The sequence below is a fragment of the Hyperolius riggenbachi genome, chromosome 12 (assembly GCF_040937935.1).
Source record: "Hyperolius riggenbachi isolate aHypRig1 chromosome 12, aHypRig1.pri, whole genome shotgun sequence".
Classification (NCBI taxonomy): Eukaryota; Metazoa; Chordata; class Amphibia; order Anura; family Hyperoliidae; genus Hyperolius; species Hyperolius riggenbachi.
This window is the reverse complement of record NC_090657.1, coordinates 50,731,223-50,757,804: the sequence shown is the minus strand read 5'-3', so window position 1 is coordinate 50,757,804 and position 26,582 is coordinate 50,731,223. Positions and strand designations below refer to the sequence as shown.

Sequence of the window (26,582 nt, the reverse complement as noted above, 5' to 3'; positions counted from 1 at the left end):
TAGTGATACATTTCAGAATGTAAATCTGGAAGAGGAAATATTTTACAATGGGCAAACACTGACTAACTCTATAAATGAATATTGTAAAACATAAGCAATTTTACTTGTTATGTTTTTTCACTCTTTAAAGTGGACCTGAAATCTTGCACAGGACAGAAAGAAAACAGAGAAATTCACCCCATATGTATTTAGAGAGTTTAGCAGGTCCAATTCCCTCTCATCTGTTACTTATCACAACTGTGATTTGATCTCACAGCCGTGTCAGCTGGCTGCCTCAGCAGAGCAACTTATTTGTAAACAGGATGTTAACCCTATGTCTGCTTCCATGAAAGCAAGAAGTAGTCACTGCAGATTTATTGCAATAATTGTAACAGCTGTAACAAAGAAATAGGTTTTTCTTTAAAGGTTATTATGCTGTTGCTTATCTTTTAGAGCAGAACGGAAATTCTGAGTCCAGGTCCTCTTTAAGATGAAATTCATCACTAAGATGATATGATAGCAATTTCCTGACTCATTTGCCTTCAGCAATGAAACTAAACTTATTTGCTTAGGGCCTGGTGTATGAAAAGAATGCTGAGCAGAGAAGTGTCTTGCAGCTGTTACTTCTACCACCTGGGTTTGAAAATTAGGCAGCGATTCTGATTGGTGGAAAAGAGCGACATAAAATGCACACTCTGCATCAGGGTCCTTAGAGCCCGGAGCAAGACAGCACCCGAGTCCGGCAGCGGCGCTTCTACAAGAGTCTAATATCACAGGAGATCCACGAGCTGGAAACGTGATCTCTCTGAAACCAAGCCTCAGATAACTGAATCAAAGTCATTTGCTGCTCCATTGTCTCTGCACGCCTCCAGAATCTCACACGAAATCTAGCAGTAGAGATAGCTGGTCGGGGGACCGTGTGAAAATAGCGGGCGTAGGAATGTCATATAGAGGAAACCAGCTCAGTGGAGCACAAGTGCGTATCATACAGATAGTCTCCCCTTCTATCTTCATGTTATTTACTGCAGACGAAGACAAAACACCACCGACAGAGCCGTGTAATGAAGACTGGAAGACTATGACATCATTAACTCGTAAACAATTCTACAGAAGTTAATAAATGTCGCCCCTGCTAAACCACTGGCGGCTGTGTCTAAAGACTGCCATACATCTATAGACTTGGCAGCCGATCGACCTCAGATTAGATTATTATTATTATTTTTATTATCATCATCATCATCATCATCATCTGGTCTACCAATTTCAAGGGGAAATTGGTCGCGTGCATCGACCGGACGTACTGTAAAATCAAGAAACTACATATTAGCCACATGCTTGTTTCTGGTGTTATTCAGACACTACCGCAGCCAAATATACCAGCAGGGCTGCCAGGCAACTGGTATTGCTTAAAAGGAAATAAATATGGCAGTGTGCATATTCTTCTCACTTCAGTTGTCTTTTAAATTAATTTGTAGCGCGTTTGCGGTTTTTTTTCCTGCATATGCGTTTTATGCAAATCACTAGGAAGAAAAACAGGAAGTAGAAATACACCAGAAAACTTAAAAAAAAAAAAAACGCATATAAAAATGCATACAAAACGCATAACATTGCATTACCATTGACTCATTATGTGCATTATAGAGAAATATGCAACAAACTCAGCGTTTTTAACAACGCAAGTTATAAAACGCATATGCGTATTTTATATGCGGTTGTTGATGCGGCCCATTGACTACCATTGTCGGCAAAAATGTTGCGTTTTCCGCAAGGCTAGCGTTTCTGCCAAGTGTGTTCCCAGCCTCAATGATATAATATTGATTGATCATTGTTTACCATTGAAATCCTACCAAGCCTTTTTCAAATATTTATAGAATTGTTACAGGATGTTGGTAAATTAATGAATATATTAAAGGTTAAATTAAGTGAAACAAAAACCAAAACCTTTCAGTTTGAAACCCTCCTACCCCCCGTGGCCAGGTTTGCTAGGAGCCTGCGCAGCTGCAATTTTTACCAAATGCGCAAGCACAGACCACTCCAGGCTATGGGAGCGCGATCCAGGAGGCGTATAGAACAGGGCCACGCATGGAGCTTCCGTAGGAGCACAGAAGCTGCAGGGATCAGAGTGGAATGACTGAGGGATCAGAATGACTACAGGGGACTACATGAAGCCCAAGGTAAGTTAAAGTGAACCTCCAGACTAAAAATTGACTCAGCAGCACTGGAAAGGCTTGGTGTTTCTTTATCTGTTTGACAGCATCAGAACTTTTTTTCTCTTATACAAGGCTCATTTTTAGCTGCACAGAAAAAAACTGCCCGGGCATTTTTACCCTAATGCTGTGCAAAGCATGATGGGATTTCTGATGTTCTCGTTCTGCTGTTTTGGTGCAATTTTTTTTTTTTTTTTTTACATTTTGAATTTGACATTTGAAGCCTAGCGTGTGCAGCTGGGAGGGGTGATCAGGACACAGGACAGTTGGAACTGTGTCTCCTGCTCCCTGTCACCTCCTTTCAACCAAAAAGATGGCTGCCCCCATGACAAAGATGGCAGCCCCCATGAATCACAAACATTTGCCTGTTCTTTTAAAATGTGGTCAGTAAGAGATTATATTACCTATCTATTCTAATTAACATAACTAATGTAACTTAATGACAGTATGTTTGTTTAGGCTGAAGTTCCCCTTTAAACTGGATTCATTACATGGACATGTGACTGATGGAAAGGGGGGGCGGGGCAACCGCAGAAGAAGGAAAAAAAAAAAAAAAAAAAAAAAAAAAGGGAGGCACAACGTAGTATAGGGAGAGAACAGCTTGGCTGGAAAGGGGCTTAACGTGAGCCATCTTACCTCCTTCAGCTTGTCCATCTCATTCTGTAGGACCTGCTTGGCCAGATCCGTCTCTATCAGACGCTGCCTGAGCTCCTCATTCTCTTCCTCCACCTTCACCCTCTTCTTCTCCACAGCTTCCAGCTCATTGTGGAGACGGACGGAGACATCTTTGGCCACCTAAAGGAGAGTAAAATTCAGGATAAGCAACCAAATCTAAATGCTTCTCTTTGGTGTAACCAAACAAGCATAGCTCTGCAAATGGAACATGAATTGATCACAGGCATATCCGCTTTCTTCTGACTCCACTGGCTGCATTGCTTGTTACATGTGCAGGACTCCTCCTAATATACTTTTAAAAAAGTACTTAACGTGGTAATTAAATACTTGGATCTGGTTATCCAACCACAAAACACAGAAAAGTGAATTTCTTCAGCAACTACCGTATGTGTGGAATAAAGACTTTATTGTGTGCTGTGCAAGAGGTCTATGCACTGCTGCCATCACTACATGTGTGTTCTTGTGTTATTTATGGGGACTATTATCTGAGAAATACAATTTTGTCATATTTCCTTTTAATTACAGTTTATAACAACAACTATAATACCAAATAGTATAATCATAAATAATAACTGTGGGGTGGCCCTATTCTGATTCCTGGTACCCAAAAATCTGACTCCAAATCCACAGACCTGGTGAGATCAAAAGGTGAAGTCTTTGATTGTATTGCAGAACGGAGTAATGGGAAGTTTGGGGGGGGGGGGGGGGGGGGAGGGGGTTAGCTGTGCAGTGTTGTGGAGTAACGTGGGAGGCTGGGTGTGCAATGTTATGGAAGAAGCACAGGAGAGAATGAGCTGATGGAAAATATTAGGAGCTTCTCTGCACAGTACATCATCCATTTATTAAGAGAAAAGAGATGAGCAAGAATTATGCAAGAGCTGCATGTATACCTTCAGAGCAGTACTTGTTAAGCCATTCACACATGCTGGATGGAAGTTGTCCGAGGTGGCTGCGTAGGGCCATTTATTGGTTTCAACTCCAGAAACACTTTCTATATCTACATATTGGCTGTATATTGAAAGTAACCCCCCCCCCCCCACTGATACTTAGCCTAGGCTGTTTAGCTATGGGTAATTTTCCTCTTTATAATTCAGTAAACAAGCATTCCCCAGAGTACTAAAGATGTCGCCACCTGTAATACATTTCGGAGTGCAAATCATGGTGAGGAAGGATTTTAGAAGAGGCAAACACTGATAATTTATACATAAATATTGCAAAAAAAATTAAATAAAATATTCATTACATTATCTTCACTACAGGTCCTCTTTAATGTCTTGGCTGAACCGTACAGCTATCACATCGTTTTTCTCGTTTTGCCTGGAGGTGTGCTTTACACATCCTCTGTCGGTAAAGTAAAAGCACGCAAGGACTTGTTCCCAAGCTCGCTACGCACGAGCGTTTCTGTACGCCGAGCCAATTATCCCTTTAACACCGCTGATTAATAAGAACGGGAAGATGAAAATGTAGGCTAAATAATGAAACAGCACAAGACTACAAAGCACAGCGGGCAGCCGGGCTGTCAGTCACTGGATAATGATAGCCCGGCGGAGCTGAAAATTATAGGTAGCATCTCTAAACTGGGCCTGTCAACATGAATCAACACCAACGAATCAATATCGAGCAGCAGACGATCCATGTATCATGCTAACCATCTGTCATCTCCCCAATTCCAGTAACATTCCACTCTCCGCAACTTGAAAAAACAGTTATAAAGAAAGGTGTAATTATGTATGAAACCACCACCCTTGGTTTTTTACATGACTTTAGCGAAGACTTAAAAAAAAAAAAAAAAAATCTAGCTGTGAGCCTTAAGGGGCCCATACACTGGTTGTTTTCAGCCATCAATCGATCGATTCTATAGAATTGATCAGAAATCGAGTCTTTCAATTTAGCCAAACTATTGGTTTGCGATCAATTTGATCTGACAGGATGGAAAATCTAGGTCGATCTGCTGCTGGAAGCAGATCGATGGCCCATAGAGTTGAATTATGCCTAATACACACTATTTCTCATAGCGGTGAATGGAAAAAGATAAGAAAAACGAATGAAGATAAAAGAAATGAGCGCAGAATAGAGTGCGGAATCGTGCGGGAAAACGATCGGGTGGCAAAATTGCACAGAAAATCTTACCGTGTGTACCCAGCTTTACAGTAGATCTAATGGTGTAATAATGCATTTAGATCGATTTTCAATGGATGTCCAATAGATTTCATTCTGAAATCGACTACAAATCTGTTCCTAGTGTGTGGCACACATCAGATAGATTTGTCAGATTCGACTTGACAGGCATCTGACAGAAAGCTATCTGATGGTCGAATCTGCTGTGAATCTATAAGTGTATGGTAACCTTTAAGCTGAATCAAAAAGGAGGACACCAAGAGCCCAATATAGTGTAGTATGCACTAGTGAATGAAGGTGTGTGGAAAGAGTCAAGGGTCCCCATACACTGAGCCGATTAGCGGCCGATCGATGGAAATCAATCGATTGCAAATCGATTGACCGGCCGATCGATTTGACATGCTGGAAAATCTAGGTCGATCTGATGAGATTGCTTATCATTTTGCATGGGACCTAATGGAAATCTGATGGCAAAAAAATGCCATCAGATCGATTTTCAATAGATTTCATACTGAAATCTATTGGAAATCTGTTCCTAGTAAAAAATGTTCCTAAACACACGAGATAGATCATCAGATAGATTTCTGATCTATCTGCTGCTAATCGAACGAGTGTATGGCCACCTTATGTGCAGTATATTCACAAGTCAGGGTTACCGATTAGGCAACCACTGTAAAGGCAGGTGGGGAGGTTAGACCTGTCCCCACTCAGGATTAAGAAATTGTGCTCTGTAGAACAAGGAAAAAGGGTGGATATGCATGACGTAGTATGGAAACAGAGGCGCCAGAAGAATTATAAGATCTAAAACTTTTAAAAATGAGGAGACAGTGGTAGAAAATTGACAAAAATGTCAATTTTCAATAAAAATTTACATACTCCAATACAACGCGTTTCGCGAGAGTGACCTGCTTCCTCAGGCAATAAGATGGAGCATATACAATCTCAGAAGCGCTTGGCATAGCACCAACCCTGTTTTGTATATGCTCCATCTTATTGAAGAAGCTGGTCACTCCCGCGAAACGCGTTGTATTTACTGAAGTATGTAAATAAATGGTTTTGCTGAAAACTGATCGGCATTTTCATGTGTCTGCCCGGAGGAGGTAAGTCCACCACTAGCTCCTCACTTTTAAACGCTTTAGATCTATTTATCAGGGCTGTGGAGTCGGAGTCGTGGAGTCGGAGTCGGGCAATTTTGGGTGCCTGGAGTCGGAGTCGGGAAAAAATGCACCGACTCCGACTCCTAATGAATTTGTAACTGTAATTAAAATAGAAAATATGATAAAATGTTCTATTTCTCAGATAATAGTCATTAAAAATAATGTATATATACAGTATATATACACAGTAATAGCTGTGCTTAGTCCACAAAAATGAAATAAACCAATCAAAATTAGTTACTTGTGCGGCTTCAAAAAAAGCAGTCCCCGTATTTTTAAGGACAGATATACATATCTGATTGTGACTGTATATATGATGTGTACACAGGAATCTCTTATATATACTAAATAACATCTATGCTGTAAGAATAAAGCCTGATGTGTAGCTGTGTCACTAATAGAGATGGTCAACGAGATGGAAATAATTCTGCATTGATGCTGATTTATGCAAATGTATGCACTCCCTTTGCTGATGAAATCAAATAATTTGATATGTTATTAAAATTTTGGTTTGGTGACTACAAATTAAAGGGTAACTGAGACGGATGAAAAGTAAAGTTTTATACATACCTGGGGCTTCCTCCAGCCCCCTTCAGGCTAATCAGTCCCTCACTGTCCTCCACCACCCGGATCTTCTGCTATGAGTCCTGGTAATTCAGCCAGTCAGCGCTGCCCGGCCGCATGCCGCTCCCACAGCCAGGAACATTCTGCACCTGCGCAATAGTGCTGCACAGGTGTAGTATGCTCCTGGCGGCGGAGTGTGTGCATGCGCACTACGCCTGACTGGCTCAAGTACCTGGACTCATAGCAGAAGATCCAGGTGGTGGAGGAGGACAACGAGGGACTGATTATCCTGAAGGCGGCTGGAGGAAGCCCCAGGTATGTATAAAACTTTAATTTCATCTGTCTCAGGTTTACTTTGTTACACAGTAGTACTATACTCTACATATGCACTCCCCACAGAGCTGCAGGGAATCCACTGAGAATGCTGTGCACATTGAACACAGAGGTGTTGTCTGTTTACAATCTCCTCATTCCCCTGCAGAGTACCTGCACATCATGCTTACATGTACCCACACTTACATTGCCTAGGGCCTGATAGATGTTCTTTGTTCCGGTTTGTAACTTTTACAAGTACTCTTGCCAAGGACTAGTTTTAGTCTAAAGGGAATAAATATAGTAGTCTACATATCCTTCTCACTTCAGTTGTCTTGTAAAATTCCTAAGCGTTGGCAGTTAAGAGACGAATTTCATGTTACATAATTTTAATCAACAAAATTTTAATATGCAAATTAGAGGAGTCGGTGGAATCCTAAACTGAGGAGACGGAGTCGGTGGATTTTTGGACCGACTCCACAGCCCTGCTATTTATCCTTCTGACGCCTCTGTAGCCGTACTGTATCCATAATATCCTTAAGTTGCATACTCACCTCGCGAACCAGTAACATGGATTCCAGCGACCCATCTTCATGCCAGCGGGTATACGCACGGCACATGACGGACGCGAACAAGAGTTTAAGTGATCGCGGTACTTTGCGCACGAGTCCTCTGGGATCTTGAAAGTCTGATCCACCATAAATGGCCGTTATGGCGTACCTGTACCCACATCGCGAGATTGTGGACATGGTTGCTTGCCGCTCACTTTGATGTACTACTGGGTGCAGGAGAAGCTCAAAAAGGTTTGAGCAAAAAAAATATAAAAGGGAGGTAATGTGAGCTTACGTAGAAGACACACCAGATGTATACGGTGCAGCTCATTAAATGTACTGTACAAACTCACTTTAATGGCTGTTTAAACAACACCTTGACACAAAAACCTTTCATGTGACAAGTTGAGGGCACAAAAAAAAAAAAAAGTACCAGTGAACTATACTGTGATAAGCAGGTCTGATTCAATAAAGATGCACATAATATAACATTTACTTGAAGTATGCCTTTAAGGGATCCTGAAGTGAAATGAAGGCTGCCATATTTGTTTCCTTTTAAACATAACCAGTTTCTTGGCAGCCCTGCTGATCTATTTGGCTGCAGTATTGTCTGAATAACACCAGAAAAACATGCAGCTAATATTGTCAGATCTGACAATGTCAGAAACACCTGATCTGCTACATGCTTGTTCAGGGGCTATGGCTAATAGTATTAGAGGCAGGGGATCAGCAGGGCAGTCAGGAAACTGGTATTGTTTAAAGAGAACCCGAGGTGGGTTTAAAGATTATTATCTGCATACAGAGGCTGGATCTGCCTATACAGCCCAGCCTCTGTTGCTATCCCAAACTCCACTAAGGTCCCCCTGCACTCTGCAATCCCTCATAAATCACAGCCGTGCTGCTGACAAACAGCTTGTCAGAGCTGGCTGTGTTTATCTCTATAGTGTCAGTCTGCTGCTCTCCCCGCCTCCTGCAGAACTCCAGTCCCCGCCTGCATCCCTTCCCTCCCTGCTGATTGGAGGGAAGGGATGGGGGCAGGGACCGGAGCTATGCAGGAGGCGGGGGAGCAGCTGAGACTGACACTACAGATGTAAACACAGCCTCACAGCATGGCTCTGATTTATGAGGGATTGCAGAGTGCAGGGAGACCTTAGTGGGGTTTGGGATAGCAACAGAGGCTGGGCTGTATAGGCAGATCCAGCCTCTGTATGCAGATAACATTCTTTAAACACACCTCGGGTTCTCTTTAAGAGGAAATAAATATGGCAGCCTCCATATAGCTCTTGCTGTGTCCTTTAAGCAAAACTTTACCACAGACCGCATAGACCCACCAGGACTTGGTGTAGTTGAGAGGAACCTGAAAACCCTCGAGTGAAAGCGCTGGAGACAGCAGTACCACCTTTATTCAAAACAGTAAAGTACTTTCAGGTGAAAACCCATATAAAACCATAAAAAAAAAAAAAAAAAAAAAAAAAAAATAGGCGGCAAGTGGCAACTAGTTCAGAACTGCCCCCCATTGTCTACGGCTTTTCTTTCTGTAGGTAGCGGGTGTGCAGACTACGCCACTGCAAAGAGTCCATGCCTAACTTCAGACCTAGGACCACCCCCTATGTAGATCTGGTTAGGTGGAGTATACACACATGCCCCCAATATACCTCTATTATTACCAATGTAAATGCACACCGGCATTGACCTGGTTAAAATCGCATACCGCAAGCGTTTCCGTGTGAAAATCTGCATACAAACCCGTACGAATCTTCATGCAGATTCGTTTATGCGTTTTCCGCACCGGAATCGCACCACACTAGTGGAAATTTAGCCTTAAGAGAAATATGGAGGCTGCCATATTTCTTTTTAAACAATACCAGTTGCCTGCCAATCTTCCTGATCCTGTGTCTCTTTTAGCCATAGACTCTAAACAGACATGCAGCAGATCAGGTAGTCTGACTCAGCTGACTCAGGTTTTACTGAATTAGCCGTATGCTTGTTCCAGGGTTTTGACTCAGACACTACTTATGCCAGAAGATCAACAGGGCTGCCAGGCAACTGGCATTATTTACAAGGAAATAAAGACGGCAGCCTCCATATCCATCTCCACTCGGGTTTCCTTTAATTTAACCAGTGGATCTAGATCAGTAGTCGTCAAACTATGGCCCGCAGGCCGAATGCGGCCCGCCGAGGCTTTTTCACTGGCCCCTCCAAACACAAAATGTATAACTTATAGATGCTGCCCACTGCACCTTGGCGGTCGCCATATAGAATAGCAGTGCTGGCACCACCCATGCACATACTGTAGAAGCCAGTGAGCAGTCATTCGCTGGCTTCCAATCCAATTCTGTATCAGGTGACACTGCTGTCTAATTGGATGGCAGGTTGTCACCTGGGTATGCTTCACTGTCTGGTGCACAAAAACGTTCAGGCGCCGCATGGCTGAATGGCTGCTGCTGGGAGTTCTCCTCTGGGCATGTTTGGGGGGGAATCAGAACCTAGATTCAATGTAATGTTTTACAACATCATTTTATGTATGTTCTGGCTCCCCAGCAGTCTGAAGTATGTTGTTCCGGCCCTTGACCAAAAAAGTTTGGGGACCCCTGATCTAGATGCATGCTTGGCCTACAGACACATGAAGGTGTGATTTCTCCTTACGTCCCAGAGTGCCTTGCTGTTTGGGCATATGCTGAAGTACTCACAACCTGCAACGACTAGCCAGCACTATTTTCCTGTCCCTGTGACACCAAGGCCTCTAGTCTGAACCAATGGTGCCAACCAGGGAAGACTCCTCATAGCCACCTCTATATTTTCTCTTAGCATAAGCGCTTGGCCACGCCTGTGGTTGAGGTTTTGGGCTGTTGACGGACAGACTGCGTCTACATGTCTAACCACCTTGTATGTGTGCCTCAGGGTTTGGAATGGAGATATATTACAAACGGTTAATAAATTATTGTTTTCATGACAGAAAAAATCACCAAAGCAGGAACGATATGCAAATCCTCACAGGGTTCAGGCTGTCATTTTCCATGAGTCACCTCATTTGCCTCACCAAATAAAAGCTTTCATTACACGGCTTTGTTCTTGGTGTCTGAAGCAGGGGGTGGGTGTATCAACACACAGGAACAGTGTATAAACCTCATGTACATATGAAAAAGGACAGACAATTTTGGTCTCCTTGGGAAGAATACACAAGAATAAAACAATGATAAATCAACCCCAAACTGCCAGTGGACCAGTGCTGTCATTATCATCTGAAAACTCCCCTCTTCAAGCAATGCTTGGTGTGATTTGCATTCTTAAAACAGAAGGTACTTGCGATAGTTCAGCTTTAAGTGAACTTCTGTGGTTACCCACAATGCACTGCTACTGAATATGCAAATGATCTCTTTATGCCCCTGAAGCCAGGCTGGCATCCAGAACCGCTTGTGTATAGCAAGCCTATAGCTTTAAATTTTACACAGCCACACCAACCCCACATGTAGACAGCCAGTTTCAGACTTTTGGTCCTCCTCAGTACATGGCAGGGGGGAGATATCGATCTATGGGACAGGGCTTGGACCAGTACAACAGAGTAACCAAGCAGCTCGGGGTGACCCAAACCACTAGGAAAGTATAGGGGATTAGTCCCCTATACTTTTCCTAGTGGTTTGGGTCACCCAAGCTGCTTGGTTACTCTCTTCAGGCAAACATACTCTGACCTAGGACACTTCGCCCACTGACCACCAATTCACACACAGCTTCCCTTTACCTACTGTCCTATCACTTATACCTTTAGACTGTAAAGCTACATTACACACGGGGGACCTTTGTGGCTAGTCGCTAGCGCATAGGGGACGCACGCGCGACAGCCCGGCGACAACTCCGCCCGTGCGACAGCTGTCTACACATCAAGCTGTTGCCGGAAGTCTACGCGGAAGCTGTCGCCGAAGGTTCCTCCCGCCGCCGGAAGCTCCATACATTGTGTATGGAGTTGCTGTCGCTAGTCCGCATACACACGGCGGACTAGCGACAGCTGTTGCCGGAGAATGAACAAGTCAATCGCCTGGCGACAGCTCGGAGTAGCGACGGTTTGGAGCACGCGCGTCATACACACGGGCGACCTGTCGCCGCAACACGCATGTGCCACGTGATTGCGGCGACAGCCGTACCCCATGTGTATGAGCCATAAGGCCTTTAGGCCAGGGCTCTCTTCCCCTTTTGTCTCACAATGCTGTGTAATGTGTTTGCATACTTCCTACCCCTGCGTAAAAATCTGTAGTTAATTTGTTCACTGCATCAGCTGTAAATCAACCCTTGTCTTGTATTAACTGTTGTATTGTTTATTTTGTTATGTTATACCCTGTATTCTGTTGTACAGTGCCACGGAAGATGCTGGCACTATAAAAATCAATAATTCATCATCATCAATTATGGATTTTCTTTCAGCCGGGTGCTCCACCCGGCTAGTTTTGATGAGCACCCGGCTGTCATCGTCTCACCTCCTCCTATACTATAAGCAGAGTTGCACAAAAAAAAAAGCACCAGTCCTGCATTTTCTCATATTGCGCCACCCGGCTACTTTTTCATGCCACCCGGCTGGAAAAAATTTCTGGGGAGAACATGGCTATAGAGCTAGGAGGACCCCATCATTGCCTATTGCAAAACACTTTCCCATCATTTGCAGCAGGCACAGTGCTCCTCATAGTGATGGTCATGTCTAGCAGAACTCCTGGAGATGCATGTGATTGGTTTGGTCAGGTGATAGATATGCAAGTCTCTGATTTGGATGTGATCACAGCAATTCAGAGCTTTGTCAATCTATCAGCTGATCACACAAGTCACATGCTTCTCCATGAGTTCTCCTTAACATGGCCACCGTTACTCCTGTATAGTCTGCTAACTTCTGTCTCTCTCTCTCTCTCTCTGCCCTCTAAGGTTTACACACCTGTCTGTAATTTGAATCTCATATCTGGGATTGGCCATCTGCCAGACCAATCTAATCTATAGTCAGACAGGAAGTGAATTCAAGAAAAGGTGCGACGAGATAGTGGTTAATATCTTGCTACTCTTCTAGCTCTCTGTTTCTGGCCAGGACCCTCCGGTCCATTTAAGAGTCTATCCGCATAGGGCATGTGGAAGAGTGGTCTGCCTATACCCAGTAGCATGAGATGCCATGCATGAGCAGCTTCGGTCAACAGAGCATGCATGGACCTTATACTAGACATGATCATCACTAATCTGGTTCCCATAGAGCCTTCCGAATTCTCACTCCATCTCCTCATTCATCCACTGTCCCCCATTCAAAATCCTGGCCTTAGGGCCTCCTTGGAAGGCTTTGGAAGCACTCGTGTCCCTGAGTTTTTCATTAGACTGGCAATCTGTAATGCACATTTGTGAACGCTGACTCCGCTCTTCCTCAGAAGTATTAGGGGACACGACTACTTCCGAAGGCTACCCAAGGAGGCCCAATGATGTATTCGACCTGCAGGTTGAATAATTTCACAGGGGGGCAGGGGGAGGGGGAATGATGACACTGAATGAGGTTTTATGTATCTATGTCTTTTTTCCTTATTTAAAGAAAACCAAACACACACTTCATCTTAATAGCACATTAACAATTCATGCCAACAGTCTAGCTCATTCCCATGTTCAAATGTTTGAGGATTTTATTGCCCTACTTAGGAGCAGGCAGATAAGGACTGCTGTAATTAGCAGTAACAATGAGCAAACAAAAGCTTTTATCACCGGAAGGGGAGATGGGACACTGTGCTTCAAATAGTTTAGATAAGTCACCCTTAATTACAGTCACACCTTCCCCTGGATAAATAAGGGCAGAGGGAAGGGGAGAGGAAAAATGGCAGCTCCTACAGCTATCAGAATCCAGGACAAAATGCAGAAAAAAAAACGGATTGGATCCCTTTAAGGCTGTTTAAGGGTTGCTTTAAACAATCCATATAGTTGTGCTTGTAGCATAAATACAGCTGTTTGAATAGCGTAGCTTTTTAACAAGTTTACATGAGCAGGGCCTCAATAAAAACATTAGGGGAGATGCCAGCGGCCCACTCCGCAGGAATCTTTCCTATGCTGCCTCCAGTAGGGCCGTGACACAGAGAGGAGTGTGTTGAGAGCACACAGAGGCTCTGCTCAGTGTATGCATGCCATTACATAGAGACAGCCATGGGCTTTCCTGCAGGATGATGAAACACTCTGCAATCCCAATCTCTCCAGCTGCGGGGATCATCAGGGAGGCTCCCTGCACACACAGCTGGACTAGAGGCCATGTCACGTGTCCCGACCATCATACTTCCCAAGCCAGCGTCTCAGCGCCGGCCAAATGGCACATGTCAGCAGGTGCTGGAGATCTATCTATCTATCTATCTATCTATCTATGAGTGTGTATTCAATTAAATCCCTGCAATCTCAGAAATAGGACAGTGCTGCCTGCTTTATGGCCAAATCCAAAAGTCTATTATTGCTCTGCTTTTAGTAGATCCTGAAAATATGTCTGAAAAGTGCTGAAAGCATCTCTCATACTAGGACGACCCCCCCCCCAACAAACTCTGAAAGAAAGGTGGCCATACAGCTACAGATTTTGGCAGCTGATAAACCAAGAGACAGAGCTCTCTATGATTGAATCTGATCAGAGTGATCTGCTGGCCCCCAAACTGCAGGCCGACTCTTAATTGATTTCAGCATAAAATCTTTCAGGAATCGGCCTTTTGGCGGTAGTCATGTGGCACCCAAAAAAGGGAATCTGGCACGGCCACTCAGAGCTGACAGGTAAAGTATAAACACACGTGTGTGTGTGTGTGTGTGTGTGTGTGTGTGTGTGTGTAGGTGTGTGTGTGTGTGTGTGTGTGTGTGTAGGTGTGTGTGTGTGTAGGTGTGTGTGTGTGTAGGTGTGTGTGTGTGTGTAGGTGTGTGTGTGTGTAGGTGTGTGTGTGTGTGTAGGTGTGTGTGTGTGTGTGTGTAGGTGTGTGTGTGTGTGTGTGTAGGTGTGTGTGTGTGTGTGTGTAGGTGTGTGTAGGTGTGTGTAGGTGTGTGTAGGTGTGTGTGTGTGTGTGTGTAGGTGTGTGTAGGTGTGTGTAGGTGTGTGTAGGTGTGTGTAGGTGTGTGTAGGTGTGTGTAGGTGTGTGTAGGTGTGTGTGTAGGTGTGTGTGTGTGTAGGTGTGTGTGTGTGTAGGTGTGTGTGTAGGTGTGTGTGTGTGTAGGTGTGTGTGTAGGTGTGTGTGTGTGTAGGTGTGTGTAGGTGTGTGTGTGTGTGTAGGTGTGTGTGTGTGTGTGTGTGTGTAGGTGTGTGTGTGTGTGTGTGTAGGTGTGTGTGTGTGTGCGTGCGTGCGTGCGTGCGTGTGTGTGTGTGTTGTATTGCTGGCTGTGTGTGTGTGTGTGTGTGTGTGTGTGTGTGTGTGTGTGTGTGTACAGTGTGTGTGTGTGTGTTGTATTGCTGGCTGTGTGTGTGTGTGTGTGTGTGTGTGTGTGTGTGTGTGTGTGTAGGTGTGTGTGTGTGTGTGTGTGTGTAGGTGTGTGTGTGTGTGTGTGTGTGTAGGTGTGTGTGTGTGTGTGTGTAGGTGTGTGTGTGTGTGTGTAGGTGTGTGTGTGTGTGTGTAGGTGTGTGTGTGTGTGTAGGTGTGTGTGTGTGTGTGTAGGTGTGTGTGTAGGTGTGTGTGTGTGTGTGTGTGTGTGTGTGTGTGTGTGTGTGTGTGTGTGTGTGTGTGTGTGTGTGTGTGTGTGCGTTGTATTGCTGGCTGTGTGTGTGTGTGTGTGTGTGTGTGTGTGTGTGTGTACAGTGTGTGTGTGTGTGTGTTGTATTGCTGGCTGTGTGTGTGTGTGTGTGTGTGTGTGCGCGCGCGTGTGTGTGTGTTGTATTGCTGGCTGTGTGTGTGTGTGTGTGTGTGTGTGTGTGTACAGTGTGTGTGTGTGTGTGTTGTATTGCTGGGTGTGTGTGTGTGTGTGTGTGTGTGTGTGTGTGTGTGTGTGTGTGTGTGTGTGTGTGTGTGTGTGTGTGTACAGTGTGTGTGTGTGTGTGTTGTATTGCTGTGTGTGTGTGTGTGTGTGTTGTATGTGTGTGTGTGTGTGTGTGTGTGTGTGTGTGTGTGCGTGCGTGCGTGCGTGTGGGAGATGTAAAATATGACAGCATGTCAGACCTCAATCCCACCCCCATACCCAGGGGCTTAACCCCTTTCATATCCCTCGTCCTTTCCTTGCTTTGGCAACTCCTGTATGAATTGTGGTCATGCCAGTAAAGCCCTTTTTGATTTGACTTAAAGAGCCAATCACAGGGTTGGAGGAGGTGATAAGAACACTCCCAGTTAGTTGGTCCAAAGGAAAACCTGACACCAGGATTGGCTATGTTCACACTATGGCCCCGTTTCATAAACCAACATCAAAATGTATGTGTGTACAAACAGGGCACCCAAGTTTTACTGGTGTTTAAACAATTATTGAGCAAATAGCACAACTTGCATTATGTATACAACCTGCGTTATTTGCACAGCACGTGACACTGCTTGTATAAACACTAGTAACATTTACGCATATAAAATGTTACCAGCAATTCGTAAATCAGGCCGTATGTGCATTACGAAAATGGCGCACAATATTTCATAGCATGATAAGTTGTTATGGAAGGCATTTGCTTTTGCACATTACCCAGAAACACACTGTAGAAAGTGCGTTAGGCTAACATGATCCTTTGTAATGCAAAGATAAGACAATAACTGTACAATTGTACTGGCAGTATATTCACATGCATAGATGTAACGCAATGCACAATATAGGAAAGGACCCATAGTGTGTTTAGCATTTCGGGATCTGCAATACGTTAGCTCAGCAGGATAATGAAAATGTGGCTATTGGGGGAGCAGATGGGTATAAAACTTTAGGAACTGTTCGCATACTTTAAACTTTGCAGCGTTTCTATTCCTTTACAGTCCAATTCCAGGAACCAAACGTTTCCCGGATCCCCTGCAGGCATTCTGGTGTAGAGCTTGTTCATTATCTGTCCACAAGCTCTGTGAATAATTGATGTCAAATAAATCACTTTTAAAAGGGTAATGCTACTTGTGTTAAAACAAAAGAGTAACCATAGACCATTGCATGTTGCACTTTTCTTTTATTAACCCTTTAGCAGCCAATTTATTCAGAGGCTTGCAAGTGCCGCAGGCAAATTTATTTTAACACTTTTTTTGTATTTCTCACATTTCCTTGCTAATAATTACTGGTAGTACTACTGTAATGTGTATTTATGGCCACTTGGCACTAGGGGGCAGTGTGAGACAATAACAGAGGACTTCTGCTTTCAGTTTCTATAGCCTCTGCTAACAGAGAGATTAAAGCATTCCAAGAATTTACAGCACAGTGAGTTCTGCTGATTGAAGAGAACCCGAGGTGGGTTTGAAGATTATTATCTGCATACAGAGGCTGGATCTGCCTATACAGCCCAGCCTCTGTTGATATCCCAAACCCCCCTAAGGTCCCCCTGCACTCTGCAATCCCTGATAAATCACAGCCATGCTGCTGACAAACAGCTTGTCAGAGCTGGCTGTGTTTATCTCTATAGTGTCAGTCTGCTGCTCTCCCCGCCTCCTGCAGAACTCCAGTCCCCGCCTGCATCCCTTCCCTCCCGGCTGATTGGAGGGAAGGGACGGGGGCAGGGACCGGAGCTATGCAGGAGGCGGGGGAGCAGCTGAGACTGACACTACAGATGTAAACACAGCCTCACAGCATGGCTGTGATTTATGAGGGATTGCAGAGTGCAGAGGGACCTTAGTGGGGTCTGGGATAGCAACAGAGGCTGGGCTGTATAGGCAGATCCAGCCTCTGTATGCAGATAACATTCTTTAAACACACCTCGGGTTCTCTTTGAGGTGAAAAGTAGATCACTTATCTCAAACAACATAATTCCTTTGAAGCAGTTAATGGGTTAAATGCACTATAGTGGCATATAGAAGAATGCAGTAAATTATTCAGGTTACCCATATTTACAGTGATCCTGGTCTCAGCATCAGGAACACTTCTTATATCTATACAATGCTGTATATTGGATGCTGCCCCTCCCTCCCAGTGATGATTAGCCTAGGCCGACCAGCTATGTGGAATCGATCTTTTCTAAACCAGTATTTACAAGCGTTAAATGAGTGTCTAGTAGACTGCAGGATGTCCCTCCCTCTCCTTCACACTTGTGTTGTGTGTTGCAATTCCCTCCCCCAGCTTGCTGTTGCAACACTTCATCTCTGTGGCTGTTGCTGGGGAGATCAGGGAAATGCAACAAGCTCAGTTCTCATCCCAGTGGGTATGTGCACACGATCAGACCCAATCTAATAAGATTAGGATATAATGCATTTCACTGCTCATACAGAATATATGGAAGGATTAGCCAATGACTAGAATATAGATCATGTAAACAAAAAATCTCAAATAATCCATCGGAATTCTGGCGCCTCTGCTCTCCTGCATAATATTGAGTCCACCCTGGGTGGAGGGTTGAACCCCCTTTTTCTCATCTACAGAGAGCGACTTCTTATTCCTGAGTGAGGTCAGGAAAATCTCCCCACCTGCCTTTACAGTGGTTGCCTAATGGGAACCCTGGTTTGTGAGTATTACTATTTACTCTATCTAGTAACCATTTACCAGTACATATTACACTATTGGGGCTCTGAGTATGCCTTGTTTTTACAATGCAGCTAGTGCCCTGGCTGGGATTTGAACCGGGGACCCAGCGCTGCAAGGTGAGAGTGCTAACCATGATGTCACCGTGCTGCCAATTCCATTACAGTACTAGTGTTCTACAGTCAAGATTAATTATAAACGGTGTGAGCAAATTACAATTTTAAACATATTGTAGTCATCCTCTCTAAAGGCAAAGAGAAAAAAAAAAATCTCTTAACAAAATCACTAACAAAAAAAAAAAAAACAAAAAAAAAAAAATATTACAGGAAATTGCTCTGGGAAATTATGCAAAAATACGGGTTCAGCAATTGCCATTTTAATTAACGTTTACAGTTGGCCCAGTAGCCGATACTCCCTTGCCCATCAAAAATCTTTACATTTCCTAGAATAGATCAGGGGGTGTCTGTGTGGGCGATATTGTAGTGAAACCCCTCCCACAGTGTGATGTCATGACCATGGCCCTGACAGTTTGTGGTCTGTGAACATTGTTTCATTGAGAAATAACCGCTTTTCCCAACTGCCAAGTAAGCAGTATCTCCCTCTGTGCATAGAACTCTCAGTAACGAACATTCTGTACAGATCACCTGGCAAAACTAAAGAGGTCGCCACCAGTGATGCATTTCAGAATGTAAATCAGGGATTGGAAAGATTTTACAATGGGCAAACACTGACTAAATCTATAAATACTGTAAAAAAAACAAGCAATTTTGTTATTTTCACTATCGTTCCTCTTTAAGATCTTCATATTCTGTTAATATTCACCCCCCACCCCCCCTATTCCTGCTACATGTCACACAAGCAAAATATTAACGACCGTCTAAATACTGAGCGTCTTTGTCTGCAGCCGGGAGAAGCTGGCAGAGCTGAACGCTGCAGTGATGGAAAAGAGAGCCATGTGAAATAGGAAGGCTGAAGTCAGCAGTGTAAACACAGGCCGGGGCCTGCTCACAGTTGCTAGGCAACCAGGGAAGAGCCTTGGCTTCCTGCAGCACACTGGAGACCGGTGTACAGTAGCAGCTTCTCCAGCATCAGAGCCGGTTTCCAGGGGCAGCCAGCAGAGTTCAGCAAGCTGGATTAGCTTCAAGGGCATGGAGGTCACACAACCGTAGAAAGGGGCGAGCTCAGATTCTGGGCGTTTTCAAGACAAAGGGGACACGTGAACACAATATGGTCCCTATTTACAGGAAAAGAATTACCAACTGAAACCAGTTTGGTTTTAGTATTATACTGATATTACCGTTAGTATTATCAGTATAATAGTGAAAACAGTTAGTAATATCAGTATAATATACAATACGATAACATTTCTAAAGCGCTTTTCTCCCATAGGACTTAAAGCGCATAGTTATGTTTGAGATCAAGACCAGGTTGCAGGCTGGCCTGTGTTACAGAGGAAATAGTCAGGTGTTCGTAAATACCAGACTAAAGAGGTAGGTCTTCAGTTTGGACTTAAAAAAGTGTATCAGAGCTGTGGAAAAAAAGATGATTTGATACTCACCCGGGGCTTCCTCCAGCAGCATAAACACGTGCAATTTCCACGCCGTCCTCCTGCGGTCTGCCGTTCAGCCGTGATCAGAGCCGGTAACAGGCTCAGTTGGGTCCAGTCTGGGTCTTCTGTACATGTGCAAACCTCCCACGCATGCGCAGTAGACCCAGACTGATGCGACTAAGCCAATTACCGGGGCTGATCGCGGCTGAACGGCAGACCGCGGGAGGACGGAGTGGGACTCGCACGTGTTTATTATGCCTGAGGAAGCCGCGGGTGATCATCAAATCTTTTTTCCACAGCTCTGGTTTACTTTAAGGCTAGTTACACACCAGGACGTTGCGTTTAGGGGACGTTATAGGGCACATAACGTGCCCCTAACACAAAGCCTGGTGCTCTCTGGTGTGGACGTCGGAGTGAGCCGCGTTGTGCAGCTCACTCTGGCGTCCGTGATGCGTACTCTTGGACGCATGCGGCATCACGTGGTCCCGCCCGGCCAATCGCCGCACAGAGCGGCCGCTCCAGGAAGTAAACACTGCACGTCACTGAGTGCAGTGAATATTAGCCATGTGCCCGGCTGCTTTCCCCTCCTCCCCAACATGACTGAGCATGTGCAAACAGTCTAACGCGGCTTAGCCGCGGAGAACGCACAGCATGCAGCACTTTGCTGCGTTACAATTAACGCAACGTGGGCAGTGTGAACAGCCCACTTGTGTTACATTGCTGTGCGTTGGGGGAAAGTTACAGGCTGCACTAACGTGCGCCTGTAACGTCCCTGTGTGCAAGAAGCCTAAATGCATCCAGGGATGGAGCTGTCTTGATTGGGCGTGGCAGGGAGTTCCAAAGTGTAGGGGCAGCATGATAAAAGGCTCTGTCTCCAAAGGTTTTGAACTCTGGGGGTGACCAAGTTATTACATCTTTTTGATCTAAGATTGTGGGGGTGTGTTGCAGTTGCAACAATACTGAAACCAGTTAGTAATATCAGTATAATACTGAAACCAGTATTAAAGTGGATCCGAGATAAACTTTTACTCATTGCATAATTGTGTTCCTTTCCGTTCCTTTTGGTGTTTAACACCGTGGTTAATACTCTAATTCCCTATAAACTAAAGGGCTTATGGGAGCTAGGCAGGAGGAGGAGGTGTTACTAGCCAGAGATTTCAGAGGCAGATGGGAAAAGGGAGGATGAGAGGGGAGTTTTCACAGGCTGAGGGGTGGATATACAGATCAGCTTGCCTGTGTGTAATGTGACAAACAGAACATGGCTGCTCTCATTGTATCACAGGAGTAAATCATATACTGTTGAAGCTTTTTGCAGCTAGATTTGCTGTGTAAACTATCTAAACTTTAGATAAGATATATAGACAAGTTACTTTTTATAGTTAGTTTTTCATCTCGGAGTCCTGGCCTCAAACATCCGCACTTCACCCCATAATATTTTATTTGCCATGTTATAATTTTCCTACTTTTAAAGGTCCTATTCACACTTGGGTGCCGCGTCAGTTGCCAAATCGTTTTAACGTGGTTTAATATCAGATCAGGCAACAGATGTCTGTCAGACATTCCCCATCCTACACAGCCAACCCATCTCTGGGAAGTCTAATTTCTCTTTGTGAAACCAAGAACTTATGAAGAGATTACAACAGGCTGACCCTCCCATTTAGAGTTTTCAGTTTTCCAGACCTAGGCTAACAACTTTGTATTACTCAGAGAATATAAACCTCTGCCTACGGGACACCAAATGGCAGATTTCGCGGTGGTGTCAGTAAATTTTATACATGGAGAACTCCTTCTCTGGTGCTTAGTTTGTGGTTGTCAGCCCACACTGGATGGTATTACCTTTACATCCTGCTCCATGGCGCTGATGAGCTCTCCGTCCACCTGTCCCGTCTGTGCCACCCGCAGGCCTCTGCGCTCAGCCTTCTTCAGCCGGTACTGCAGGATCCGGCAGGTCTTGTGTACCTGTTCCAGCTGCTGCCGGAGCTCCTGCAGCTGATAGACATCCTCCTCCATGTAGACGTCTCTCATCTCCAACATCTCCGAGCGAAGCTCCTCAATTTCATCCTGAAGCACAAAACAGAAGGGAAACGTTAGGAAATGACTGACTGACACACACACACACACACACACACACACGACCAAGGTGCAACTTTGTATCAGTCACAAACACAAGTGTAAGAGGCAAAGTTTCTCATCGAGAACTCCAGCACACTTACTTTCAGTAGCCTAAAATACCTGCTGTAGAGGTTCTTGCTACAAAATTATACTTTAAAAAGGAATCGGAAGTGAGGCTTACATATTTATTTACTTGTAAGCCTCTAAATTGGCTGCTAAAGGATTAAAAGTGATCCAGGCCAAATATATTTTAGCACTTTTTTAAAAATTTCTTCTTACTTTCCCTTGCTTCTAATTAGCACTGCTGTAATGTGTATTTATGGCCACTTTGGGGTGGGGGGTTAATCGCAAAGAATATCACCGTCGGCGCACTCTGCCGCAGGGTTTTTTGCGCTGTGGTGTGATGGGGGCAGAGCATCGCACCACAAACGCAATGACCAGGTGTAAAACCGGCCTGAAAGGATCTCATCCTTTGTGTCAGTGATCTCGGTTGGTGGGGTTTAAGACGTGATGAATGGGAGATGAAATGCTAAGAAATGCCAACGTTTGAAAAGCGTGTTTCTCCTGGGGGAAACAAAGTAGTTAAGCAGAGCTGCAGCTGCTCCGAGCCCGTTCAGTAAACCACCCTGGTCAGCAATAGCTCAAAGCTGTTTGGCCCAAGAGGGAGGCACCTAAACAATACTAGGCAGATGACTCCACGGATCTGTCATGACAGGTGTTCTTTAACATTTCCTGTTTCCCCCGAGGTCCCTCTGAGCTGCACTGCGCAGGGTCTGCAGGTAACATTTCTCTCCAGTTGCCCCTGCTGTACACATTGGGGAGTCAGTGCTTGAATGGATCAACTGTGACACCCAGTATAACTCACACAAGGGGCGAGATTAGGGGGACAAAGCAGTATGATGAAGCATGAAGGAGGGGGAAGAAAAGTAATTAAATATGACCAAGAAAATCCTAACTGCAGAATGAAAAAGACACGCCGTCTCCTCTCTGGATGTAACGAGGAAGGCGGAGGCGGGTGATTAACGGCTGGTGTGAAATAGTACTCTGCTGGAGTGCTCAATGCTGCCAGCATCAAAGTGAAGATACATGGAGGAACCTAAATTAAGACCTGCAGACAAGGGCACCTTTGATGCAGGTGCTGCTGGCCAAGTTCCACAGCAGCTAGACAGGCTAGAGACTGATGGCCAATAGAAGTGACCCGAAGCGTGTATGTTTGTTGTGAAGACATCACAAAGCAGAAGAAAGGTAAATGCTGTGACCAGATCACCACTGATCATTCCCAGTGTGAAGGCCAAGGAAATGCTTCAATGATGTATGAAGGTGGGAGGAGGCGCCCAAGACGATAAAATATATTAAAAAGCACTAAAATAGAGAGCAATAGGATGGCCTACCTCTAGTTGAATGAGCCAATAGTAAAATGACTAATGGAAAAGATTTTTGTTGAACAGAGAGACTACGGTGTTTTGCTGGTTGATCCCACTTCCTCAGGGCAGTAACAAATGGTGACGGGTAGCTTTGATAAGACGCTACTGACTTCAGTTCAGTATACAGTGCTGATACCAGCTGGTTGCCGAGCATTGAGCGCCCGAATTCAGTAACCAGCTAAAATTGGCATTGCATACTGCCCTGAAGAAGTGAGCGGCTTTCCATGAAATGCGTTGTCACAATAGCATTCATTATCTGGACTATATAGGACTATTATCTGAAAAATAGAACATTTAACTACTTAAAGCGGAATGAAACCCAGCAGTTCTTCTTTGCTCTAATAGATTATTTGCAGCATATTATATACAACCAGCATTTTTTACTAAAACAGCAGTCAAAGGGTTACACACAGGTCTTATGCTGGGTACACACGTTACGTCTTTTCGTGCGATAGATGGATCAGATAGATAAAATCCGTCATGTCCGATACTGCTCCCGATAGTTTCCGCGCTCCATTTCTCATAGCGGTGAATGGAAAAAGATAAGAAAAATGAATGAAGATAAGAGAATAGAGTGAGAAATCGTGCCGAAAAAACGATCGGGTGGATAAATCGCACGAAAAAAAAGTAACATGTGTACCCAGCATTAGAAGCTCCCCTGCAGGGAAAGCTGGACAATCGGAACTAGAGATAATGTTATCTTGTGTTTAACCAATTCACCACTGAGGGGTTTTACCCCTTGAGCACCAGAGCAATTTTCACCTTTCAGTGCTCCTTCCATTAATTAGTCTATAACTTTATCATTACTTATAGCAATGAAATGAAGTATATCTTGTTTTTTCACCACCAATTAGGCTTTCTTTAGGTGGGACATTATGCCAAGAATTATTTTATTCTAAATGTGTTTTAATGGGAAAATAGGAAAAAATGTGGGAACATTTTTTTTTTGCAGTTTTCGTCCACTCTAGTTTTTAAATAATGCATGCTACTGTAATTGAAATGCATGAAATTTGCCCATTTGTCCCGGTTATTACACCGTTTAAATTATGTCCCTATCACAATGTTTGGCGCCAATATTTTATTTGGAAATAAAAGGTGCATTTTTTTCAGTGTTGCGTCCATCCCTAATTACAAGCCCATAGTTTATAAAGTAACATTGTTATACCCTCGATACAAATATTTTGAGAGTTCAGTCCCTGAGGTAACTATTTATGTTTTTGTTTTTTAATTGTAATTTTTTTTTTTTTTTACAAAAAAAAAAAAAAAAAAAAAAAAAGAAGTGTAACAATTGGGGAGTGTGGAAGTTAATGAGTTAATTTATAATGTAAAATAATGTATTTGTATATGAAAAATGCTTATGACTGTAGTTTTACTATTTAACCACAGTAATTTTTTGTAAATGCGTCCTGCAAGCGTAGGAAGTACGCTTGCAGGAAGTTCAGGGAGGCTGGGAAACTTTTTTTCACAATGATTGCGCTGCTTCTCATAGAAGCAGCCGATCATTGCTGGGGGGCTGAGATCAACCAACGGGAATGGTTTTCCCCATTCATTGATCTCCGGGCGAGTGGGCGGCGGCGTGCACGAGCGCGGAAGCGAGCGCACACGAGCGGCAGCGTGGACAGCGGCGGGGGTGCGTGTATCTACGCCCCTGGTGGTCAAAGGGTCTTTAAAGGGGCGTAGATACACGCACCCATGGTGGTAAAGTGGTTAATTGTATCAAGTGAGAAATGTAAACAAACACTTATCTGAAGGCGCTTACACACGCCACACCGCCGGCAACGACGGGTCCGCCAGACCCTCCCGCTGGGCGGACAGTCAGCCGACAGTAGCACGTGTGTCGAGCTGTCGGCAGACTGATAAGGCTGTTTCTGAACAATCCGCTCAGCCTTGACACTGCAAACGCTCCTGAAGACAGTGAGACAATCAGAAAGCATTTCTGCTTACATTAGAAGATAAATAAAGCAGTTATGAATAAAATGCAAAGTCAGCTCTCAGAGCAAAATAAAAAAAATTTAAAAATTTTTTTAACAAAATTAAAAAAAAAAAAAGTGTACTTTGGGAACATAGAATTTCTAAATGAATAATACTTATGCACAAAAGCAAATATGATAACCGTAGGAAAACATGTTTTTATTGAATATTACGTCAGGGTTTTATACCGCTTTAATCCTATAAGGACAACTATAGTCGTCCAGATAGGAGCCGCTCTGGTCTATCAGGATGCGTATGTGTCCAGCGTTTCCGCAGCGGGTGTGTACGCATATGTGTGGGATGGAATTGGAGAAATTGTGTATTTTTTTCCCTTGCATTTCCCTATAAAATTCATTGAAAATAAGGTAATTGCTAAAAACAAGCATCACCTCCAAAAATTTGTGGCGATAAAAACAAGATATAGATCATTTATGTATAATCAGTAGTGATAAAGTATTTGGCAAATGAATGGGCGGAGCACTGACAGGGGAAAATTGCTTCCGTCCTTGAGGTGAAGTGGTTAATCATATTTTCGCTTTTAAATATACAGTAGTTTAAATTAGTAGTTGAAAAAAAAAAATGTACACAACTCCAGACTACGCACAAATTGCCCCACAAGCCCTGGGCTCCTGTAACCATCTTTGGTGGATATCACCCTTCTTTATCCAATAGAATAACCACCTTATACATCCTTCAACCCAAGTGGGTAACCATGTAATCTTTTTCCACATGTGCTATTGAGGGTTGCTCTTCTAGCATCCCACGCTTCTGTGCATCATTTCTCTCATACCTCCAACTTGCATCAAAAATACTACACCATATTGTGCTGTTGGCGCCTTTGTGCCTTCAACCTTATCCCTCTAAAGGCCTGTACACACCCGACTAAGGCGGCTGCTAATGACCACCTTAGCTGATTGTCAGGCGTGTGTACAGACGCCGCAGCACCCCAACCCACAATCCATTCACCCGGCAGATCAACCTACTGCATTGACTGCGCCGCTCCCCTGCCTGCCATGTAATGTCACGTACACGCTGCTCCGTCATCCCTCTGCCCCAGCATAGCAACGGAATGCAACCTCAGCTACACAGCTGACATGCGTGTGTACAGGCAGGCCAGCGATGTCACCCTAGGGAAGCTTGTCCCGATCCAACGGGCGACACAAGTCAAGAGGTGTGTGCAGACCTTAAGTCTACAGTTAGAACTTTATTTCTCAACGTTATCACAGCATGTAAATTATTAAGAGTGAGGTTTACCAAGACCCCCGTTGTGCAACATCTCAAGTACCCCCGAGACACATACATAAATTATGAAGGCTCCATAGTTGTGAAAATGCTTTCCAAAAAGTCCCCTATTTTTGAAGTAATCAAAAATGTCAGTTTAGATT

General features: G+C 44.2%; 1 protein-coding gene across 2 annotated transcripts in view; it reads right to left on the bottom strand.

The window, feature by feature from the left end:
* Positions 1-26,582, bottom strand: part of MTCL2 (microtubule crosslinking factor 2) — a 163,278-nt gene that overhangs the window by 98,358 nt on the left and 38,338 nt on the right. For both annotated transcript variants that reach the window (XM_068262075.1, XM_068262076.1), the window contains exons 2-3: positions 21,527-21,751; positions 2,823-2,981 (exon numbers count right to left, since the gene is read on the bottom strand). In XM_068262075.1, coding sequence (XP_068118176.1) covers positions 2,823-2,981; positions 21,527-21,751 — 384 coding nt within the window. The remainder of the gene's footprint in view (positions 1-2,822; positions 2,982-21,526; positions 21,752-26,582) is intronic.